The sequence below is a fragment of the Ursus maritimus genome, unplaced genomic scaffold (genome assembly GCF_017311325.1).
Source record: "Ursus maritimus isolate PB19 unplaced genomic scaffold, ASM1731132v1 scaffold_26, whole genome shotgun sequence".
Lineage (NCBI taxonomy): Eukaryota > Metazoa > Chordata > Mammalia > Carnivora > Ursidae > Ursus > Ursus maritimus.
In genome coordinates, this window is record NW_024425119.1 from 38295997 (window position 1) to 38304647 (window position 8651).

General features: G+C 62.9%; 1 protein-coding gene across 3 annotated transcripts in view; it reads right to left on the reverse strand.

Annotated features, from left to right (window-relative positions):
• HDAC7 (histone deacetylase 7) overlaps window positions 1-8651 on the reverse strand; it is a 35244-nt gene that overhangs the window by 11823 nt on the left and 14770 nt on the right. For 2 of the 3 annotated variants that reach the window (XM_040642378.1, XM_040642376.1), the window contains exons 2-12: window positions 7815-7865; window positions 4460-4644; window positions 4226-4316; window positions 3860-3971; window positions 3127-3242; window positions 2789-2914; window positions 2349-2440; window positions 2046-2156; window positions 1727-1907; window positions 1309-1505; window positions 887-1057 (exon numbers count right to left, since the gene is read on the reverse strand). In XM_040642378.1, coding sequence (XP_040498312.1) covers window positions 887-1057; window positions 1309-1505; window positions 1727-1907; window positions 2046-2156; window positions 2349-2440; window positions 2789-2914; window positions 3127-3242; window positions 3860-3971; window positions 4226-4316; window positions 4460-4644; window positions 7815-7865 — 1433 coding nt within the window. The remainder of the gene's footprint in view (window positions 1-886; window positions 1058-1308; window positions 1506-1726; window positions 1908-2045; window positions 2157-2348; window positions 2441-2788; window positions 2915-3126; window positions 3243-3859; window positions 3972-4225; window positions 4317-4459; window positions 4645-7814; window positions 7866-8651) is intronic. The other variant, XM_040642379.1, reaches the window with a different exon arrangement.

The window sequence follows — 8651 nt, forward strand, 5'->3', positions numbered from 1 at the left end:
GTCTCAGGTCCACTGCCCAAGGACACAGGGACGTGCGTGGGCCACTACACGTGCGTGGACTGTTGCCACGGGCCGTGGGCTGAGTCGTGTCCCCGCCACTTCCTATTCATTAAGTCCTAAGCCCCGCCCCAGCACCTCAGAATGTGCCCTTATTCGGAGGTAGGTAATTACAGAGATAATCAGGTTAAAATGAGGTCATGAGGGTGAGCCTTAATCCAATATGACTTTTGTCCTTAAAAAAAAGGGAAAAGTTGGACACAGGCAGGCATAAGGGGAGGACAATGTGAGGACACAGGGAGAAGATGGCCATCTACAAGGACAGAGGCCGGGAGCAGCCCCTCCCTCACAGACCTCGGAAAGAACGAACCCTGGTGTCGGCCTTCCGGCCTCCAGAAGCGCAAGACGATGTATTTCTGTCATTTTAGGGGCCTGGTCTGTAGTATTTGCTCCTGCAGCCCCGGCACGCTCATCCCCCATGGCTTGACTCACACTGTGACAGCGCCCTGGCCGAGGCGCTCGCGCCTGGCTCTGCCCCGTGTCCGGTCCTAGCCCCCATCCTGGACGTGGGACAGCCGGTCACAGGGGAGAGGGGCTGGGGCAAGGACGTGCACGACTCTGTGAGAAGCCGGCCTCAGCACTGGACAAGGGACATGGCATCCCCGAGACTGGCAGGCTACCGGAGTGTGCACGTATGTGCGTGTGTGTGCCCGTGCGTGCGGTGTGCATGGGTGTGGGGGGCGTGTCTGTACCTTGGTGCGGATCTGGTGGGGCAACCCCGCTCCCAGAGCTGTCTCCTGCTCTGATGACCTAGCTCCCTCCCCTCCATCTGTGCCAGGCCCCAGAGTCTCCCCACTGCACCTTCCCAGGAACGTGGGCGCCGCCGTACCTGCTGGTGCTGGAGAGGAACAGGGCCTCTGGCCTCATGCTGCCCGTGGCTTGACTCCCTGTGTTCCAGGCCGTCATCCCCCACTGGCCCCACTCCCCCGCCATCCGTCTCTAGGTCCTCAGCGGAGGGTATCTGCCGCAGTCGGGGCTTCTCACTTGGCTTGGCTGGCCTCTGGGGAGGGGAGACACCCACTGAGAGGCCATGCTGGGAGGCAGGCTGTGCGGGGGGGGGGCCACGGTGGGCTGGGCTGCGTGGCCACGCATCTTGCTGGGACTCCAGCGGCCACACAGCTCTTGGCCCTCAGGGGCCATATCCTCTCTCCGGCCCTCCAGGTCCCAGCCCTTCCTGAGCCTCCCTTCTTTCAGCCCCCAGAAGCCCAGTGAAGCAACCCCTCATCGCCTCCCCTACCGAGTTCCCCTCACCTTGATCAGCTGGACGTGAGGTTTGAGCCGTTCCAGGCGGGGCTGCAGGGGGCCCAGCGGTGGGGGGGCGGTGGCGCTTGGGGGCAGGGGCTCTGAGCGGGTCCGGCTTAGTGGCCGGTGGAGGCCTGACCCAGAGAGCCGCTCGGTGGTCAGTAAGGACTGGGCAAAGTGGAGGGGCAGGGGCCCAAGCCCGGGCACTGGAAAGAATGGGGTGGGGGGTGGGGCATAAGGAGGGAACCAAAGGGTTGGAAAGGAAGGAAGCAAGGGCACAGGGTGGCAGGAGGGGCATGGGCTCAGCAGGGAGACACGCAGGACGGGGAGCTGCAGAGGGGGCAGGAAGGAAGGGCCCCTTCCCGAGCTTGGCCCTTAGCAGGGTGCAGGGACCAAGCCCCTCCCCTGGAGAAACCGTGGAACTCACCAGTCAGCAGAGGGGTGTGAGAAACTGAGGGATCCAAGAGGAGGATGGGCTGTAGTCGAGAGGGCAAGGGGCCTCCAGCCTCAGGCTCCAGGCCATGGGGCAGGAAGAGGGGAGCATGGGGGCTCCCCAGGACCGGCCCCCGAGGGCCCAGAGTCGGATGGGTCCTGCGGTCAGCATCAGCCTGGGGAGAGGTAGGGAGAAGTCACAGCGGGAAGATCCCTCGCAGAGAGCAGTGAAGGTGCTGGGGTGAGGTGGTAGGAGAAGGGAGCGACAGAAGCTGGGGACTTGCGGTGGGGGGGAGGGCGCCTCAGCCACTCACCCTGGCAGGGGCAGGTAGCCCCAGCGTGATTGCGGGCAGCAAGGACACAGTCGGCAAGGCGAACGGGGCCAGAGAGGTCTCCTGCAGCCGCAGCCGCTGGCCCAAGAGCGCCTGCCATGGGGAGCAGGGCAGGGGTCACCGGTCCCAGACCTCTACCCCTGGGCCTGCCTTCCCCAGAACCCCCAGGAGGCTCGGGTCCGGGCTGCCCAGACCCTGCGGCCCCAGCTCGGTCAGGGCTGCTTGCTGAAAAGAAGGCTGAGCCTCAGAACTGCCCCGGGAGAGCCCAGCCCGTCAAGGCCTTACCTCGGAGCCCAGGACTGGGTTGGGGCCGTGCTCGCTGTCATTAGGGGAACTGCAGCCCGAGGCTGGCGTGCTGCTGCTACTTGGGGAGGAGTCTGGGGGCGGGGGAGAGGGAAGCGCAGTCAGAGGCCCAGTGTGGCCAGGAGAACCGGGCCAGTCCCCTTTCCCCAGGGGGTGGCCTCTGCTTCCTGCTTTCTTCCCAGAAGGGCAGGAAGAAGGCAGCCACCACTCATCTCCAGTGCCTTTGCACACTTTTTTAAGGTGCCCCTTTTCTGGGCAGATGTCAGCTTAGCCAACAGAGCAGGGGCTGGCTTGCAGCCTCAACTCAGCCCCCTGGCGAGTGTGGACACATCCTGTATAACCATGTGCAGTTGTCCTGTCTGGGCGGGACCCGACCCAGAGGGACAACACCGGCCACCCCCGCCCACCCCGCTGGCCCTCACCACCAAGGGTCTCCGCGGGCCGCCGCCGGAGACTGGGCGGGGCGCTCTCCTTTCTGAGCAGCGGATTCTTCCTCCGCTCCAGGGACTTCTTGGGCTTGTAGCGCAGCTTCAGGTTGGGCTCAGAGACTGTGGGAGCACCGGTGTTACTTGGCCCCACACTACCCTCCTCCCTCCCAGTCACCTCTGGGTTAAGGCAAGAGAAGGCAGCGTCAGGGAGAAAAGCGCCATGGGCTGCCGCTGCCCAGCCAGGCCCTCCCGCTCCTCCACACTCCTGACCCACATCCGAGGCCCTGCCCCCTGAACTCCCCTGCGGGGGCCCACCTGCCTGTCCCACTCACCTGTCTTTCGGAGAGGGAAGTGTTCTGGGGGGTCATTGGGCAGGCTGGGAACAGGAGGCAGAAAGCTGCTGAGCATAGAGCGAGCAGCTCCTTCCGTCTCCAAGGGCTCAAGGGTTCTGTGGAGGGAAGGCCAAGGCGGCTTCAGAGGGGCAGGCATGGGCTCTGCAAGGGCTCTTCCTGAGCACGGGCCCCCAGGACCTGCCTGGGGAGGCAGTCACTGACAGGGCCAGGAATCGTATGGCCGCCAAGAACAGGGGCCATCTCCAGGTGGCAGCACCGGGTCACCCTTCCTCCCAGCAGCCTACAAGGCAGGCCTCTGATCTAGGCCCAGGAGCCAGGGTCCCAGGGCTTGGGTGAGGGCCAGTCACACTGGGGACTCTGTCTCCTGTGGGAGGAAACTACTCTAGGAATCAGGATATTTTTGTGCTTAGGGGAAGTCCTAAAGAGAAAAGGGACTCGTGTAGGAGGAAGAAAGCCAGCGTGGTATGTCTGTGCTGGGGGCGCAGCGAGGAAGGGCTTCGGGTGCGGTAGGGAGTGATAATTCAAGGAGAAAAGGGGGCAGGTGTCAGGTGGGTGGAGAGAGGTTGGGGCGGCATTATAATTAGAGGTGAGGGGTAAGGGTCTGCTGATGAGCAGCTGGGATGCAGGTGGAGTGCGCACGAGGGCTCACGGGTTGACACTTGGGGAAGAGGGGGCATGACAGGGCCCCAGGGAGCGGGCGGGAGAGCGTTACCTGTAGGGAATGCTGGGGCTATTGGGGTGCACTGTTCTCTCTAGGGCTGCCTGCTGTTTCTTTAGAATCACCTCTGCCAGTTTCTGCTTGACCACGCTGCTGGCTACGGCACCTATGGGGGGTGGGGGGTCAGGGGCGGTGGCCTCCCCACCCCACTGTCTAGCCACCGCCCTGTCCATACTCGCAGTCCGAGGCAGGAACCGAGCCGGGCACCCCCGCCTTCCGCGAAGCCTCCAGACCCCCACCCACATTCACAGGCTGGGCCCAGCAAGCAGAGGGAGGCCCGGGCCGGCGTGGCCCCCACCTCAGCCCTCGCGCGCCCGCGGGCAGGCCACGGACCCGGGCCGGGGAGGCCTCCGTCCTTACTTCGCTTGCTCTTGTCCTTGTTGAGAAGCTGCCGCAGCTCCTGCTCCTGCTGCCCCACCTGCAGCTGGGGCATCGGCGTGTCCATCGGGAGCTGTGGGCGGGGAAGGGGCACGGAGTCCAAGGCTGAGCTGAGGGGCTGGGGAGGCTGAAGGGGGGAGGGGGCTGGGGGCGGAGCTCGAGGCTGCCGCGGGCATGGGTGGGGGCGTGGGTGCAGGTGCGGGAGCTCGGACTCACCCTCATGGACTCCGCGGAGCGTGGCTGCAGGCCCGTGAAGAACAGGTGATGGTGCAGGCGCTGGGGGGGCTGCAGGGCCAGCAGCGCGGGCTCTGGCGGGGGCTCCACCGGGGGCCGCTGGCCCACCCGCAGGTCCATGGGCTGGGGCTGAGGGCCTGGCGTGTCTGCACGGGGCCTGGGGCGGCCTGGGGGCGCACAGAGAGGGGGTGCGGTCAGGGCCGGCTCGGCCTCCTGCAGGCTCCCTTGACCACGGCGAAACCCTGTGCGCAGGCCTTTCCCCACTTCTCTCGTCACCGTGGTCCCACGAGGTAGGTATGTCCAGCTCCATTTCCCGGGGGAAGGAGGTCATGGAACTATGCAGGGTTATCTATGGAGGCAGTGCCGGGAGGAGCCTCCTGGCTCCGAGCACTGTGCTTCTCCACTAAAGGGTGTTGCCTCTCCGGGGTGGGGGCTGGGAGCTGGGAGGATTTAGTGACAAGCTCTGTGGGGGAACATTCTGGGTCCTGCTGTCTCCTTCCCTCCTGGCATGAAGATTTGGCCAGGACACCCCCTAAGACAGCTATCCAACAGGCAAACAGTCCCCTTCCTGCGGCCTTCAGCCCCAGAGGGCCTCATGGGCTCTACCAGCTGCCACCCTCCCATGCTCTACCTTAGGCCAGAGGATAAAGAGGCAGGGCCTGGAGCCTACAGCCAGCCCTGGCCCACCACCCTGAGCTTGCACACCCCTATTCGCAGGGCGCCTTCCTCAGCTCCCTGCGCCCCTATGCCCAAGGGGCCTTCTCCGGGCGCCCTCAGGCCAGCTCCGGGCTGGCACTGTGGGGATGGCAGGCTCAGCTGCCTCTTCTCAAGTGTCCTCTGCACCCACACGACGAGTACCTTCCCAGGGCCGTGGGGGCAGGAGCTATTCACAACTAGCCACCAGGCCAGGTTCTAGGCCCACACAGCCAGCTGGGCCAGGCTGGACTGGGCAGCTAGAGATGCCCGAGGCAGAGGGTCTGCAGGGCCGTTATCCTGGAGAAGGGGAAGCCGGGGGGTGGGGGTGTGAGAGCAGCTGCCCTAGGACAGAGCACACAACTGGGGAAACCTGTCTGCAGAGGCCTCCTTCGGCTCACCCGGCAATGTGAGGCATCGCCCGTCAGGGCAGCCCCGGGCTGCCTCTGCGCCCAAGGCTGAGGGGCACTGGAAGGCACTGTGACAGCACCAGCCGGGGAGTCAGGGAACACAGTCTCCAGCCCACCTCAACCATTACCAATCATTATCTTCAAGCTACGGCACACATGCAGGCATGTCTGCAAAACCCTTTCACCCCGAAACCCACAGAGGCCCTGGGAGGTGGTTATTGCTATTCTATTATCCCAGCTGTGGACACTGAGGCTCAGGGGAAGGGACTCTGCAAAGCCAGCCGGCGAGAGGCACGGTGAGCATGGGTTCTGGTCCTGCCGAGGCCAGTGCTCTGGCTCCATTTTCCCAGGGACTTTTGGGGGGTTCTCACTGATCAGAGAAAGATGGGCTTGCGGCTAAGGGGCATCCACTCTAACGTTCTCTGCCCATGAGACAGAGACAAGAGAAGAGCCGAGGAGGGAGTGCCCACCGCGACTGTCCAGAGAGTAAGAGACTGCACCCAGAAGGGCCCTGCAGCAGGCAACGCGCAGCCTCCATCCCCCACCCCTGTTCATGCATCCACTCGGGGAACCCAGATTCTCATTCGGCTTGAGTCTGGGCCTCTGCTGCTAACACACTCCTACCAGGAAGGGTCTCAGTCCTCCACATCTGGTGTCCTGGCTTCCTGTCCATCAGAGGACTCCCTTGATGATATGAGCGGGACCTCCGAGAACCCCGGGCAGGCCACAGGACACGGGGCTAGCTGCCTCAGCCTCCCACGGACCGAGAGGCCCCGTCCCTCCCCGTCCCTCCCTCGGAGCACAGGGCTGCCGAGAATGTGGGAGGGGCTCCGCCCCAGCAACTCTGAGAACGCAGCAGCTCGGGATCAGTTAGCATTTGGGGGTCTCCACAATCCGGTGCTAAGCCAGCTTCTCTTTGTCTCCTACCTCTGAATGCAACCTTTCGTCTCAGCCGTCAGCTCCTGTCCTATCACAAGCCCACGTACCTTTTACCCTCTGAGCTTTTGCTCACAATGACTTCCTGTCAGTTCCGTCCTCATCCCTCAAATTCTACTTTTCCAGATCCTACCCTTTCTTCCACGTCCAGCTGGAAGCTTCCCCCTTCCCTGCACTCAGCCCGCCGCCCGGCGTCCCTCCCTCCTCTGGATTCCAGTCACACTGGCAGTTTGGTGCCCTCTAAGCCCAGGGTGGGCGGGTACCATCAGAGTCCAGCTGCAAGGGCAGGGACTTGGTTTGGTTTACTTCTCCCTATTCCAGCACCTAGAACAGTACCTAGCACGTGATAAGAACCCAATAAATACTGGCTGAATCACTGACTAAATCTCTGTATCTGTCCCCCTTAAATGCCTAAGAAGGTGCCCTGGCACAGAGATGGGGTTCATCAATGTTCCTTTTTCCAATTTCTGTATTGTTTTGAAATCACATGTCCAGGAGGACTATGGGACAACAGGTGGGACTCAGTGTCCCTGAGTGAAGGGATGAACTCCATCCTCTGCGCCCTTGTTTGGCCCTGGTCACGTACCGCGTTCTACTGGTGCGTCCTGTACCCCCAACCTGCCTGTAAGCCTTTGGACATCCAGGAGGGAGGCAAAGAGGACACCCGGACTTCACTCCTCCCCGCCACACGTAACTGCTAGGCGTCAGGCACCCGGGAGGCCCTCCGTGGACACCGGCTGAGGCTGAGAAGGGGCAGCCGTCAGCCACTCCAGCCCCGGCCCCGCAGCACATCCTAAACCAGAAGAGCCGAACGGCAGAGGAGGCCGGGATGTGAGAGGACCCAGAAGAGGGGTCCTTCCCCTCCCACCCGAGCAGCAAGAGGCCTCTTCCCACCTGCGAGGGCTGCTGTGCCCACTGTGCGGGGCCGCTGTGAGAACTAAAGCCAACGAGCAAGAACCAGGCGCCTCGCCCAGAGCCTGATGTGAGGCAGGGGTCTGAGTACAAACATTAGCTTCCTACTTGCCTTCCTGTTTCACTGCAGCCAACAAGGACAAGAAGAGCATCCTGCCTTTCCTTTTCCTGTTGTGCTTCCCAGCAGTGGGACCAGCCTAGATCCAGAGTTGCCTCTCTTACCCCACTCCTCACCCCACCCCCATCTTAACTTCATCCCCACCCCCAGAACCCCAACCTCCCCACCCTCCGGTCCATCAGCCAGCCACCCTGCTTCTCTCGCCCCTCTTATCTCCCCATCCTCATCTTCCACTCCCACCATGGGCTCCCTTGGGCCTGACTCTTACCTGTGCCAGGGGGACTGGGGCAGCGGGCACCCGGGCTCACCTGGGTCCCATCTGTAGAGAGAAGAGAGAGAGCATGAAGGGGCTTCAGGGAAAGGGTAGGGAAAGGGTGAGAAGGCCAGGCCAGGCGGGGAGGCCCCACTCCAGCTTGAGCACCCCCAAACCCGGCACCTGCATCAGAAGCTAACCAAAGAGCAAGGAGTCTGCCCCATTCCTTCCTTCAAATTCCCAGGCTGAATGAGAGCACTCGCCAGCCCTCTCTTCCTCATCCTAGTCACCCAGTGACTCAGACATCTCGTCCCACCAGAGCCCAGTCCACAGCAGGCCCAACGAGGCCCCAGTTTACCCAACAGTGCCTTCAACCCTCCTGGATGTGCTCCGGCACCACTCCCCTAGGGCCCAGGCTCCCATAACCCAAAGGGAAAGAGAACTGGGAGGGGAGGTGGCCAGAGGTGGGAGAGGCTGCCAGGAGGGAGATGGGGAGAAGCGGGCCCAGAGAAGGGTAACTGCGGGCTGCTCAGAGGCTTCCCAGATGGGAGCAGATAGGAGCAGGTGCCAAGGGGGAGGCTTCCACAGTTGGGGAGGGAGTGGGTCATGGCCTGAAGTTCAAGTCAGAAATGGGGGGAGCTGTGAAGTAGTAGGGCTGCAGCACACAGCCAAGGACCCCACAGTAGGAATCCCTTTCCTCCTGCTGCCCCGTCCCGTGTCCTGCAGCCTCTGCTCCCCCAGAGAAAAGAAACTCTTGGCCCTTTTTTTGGAATAACCTGAAATAGAAGTCTTTCCTTTTGGAAATGGTCACCTCTCTCAGGCCCATAAGCCGAGCCCAGAACCCCCCCCCCC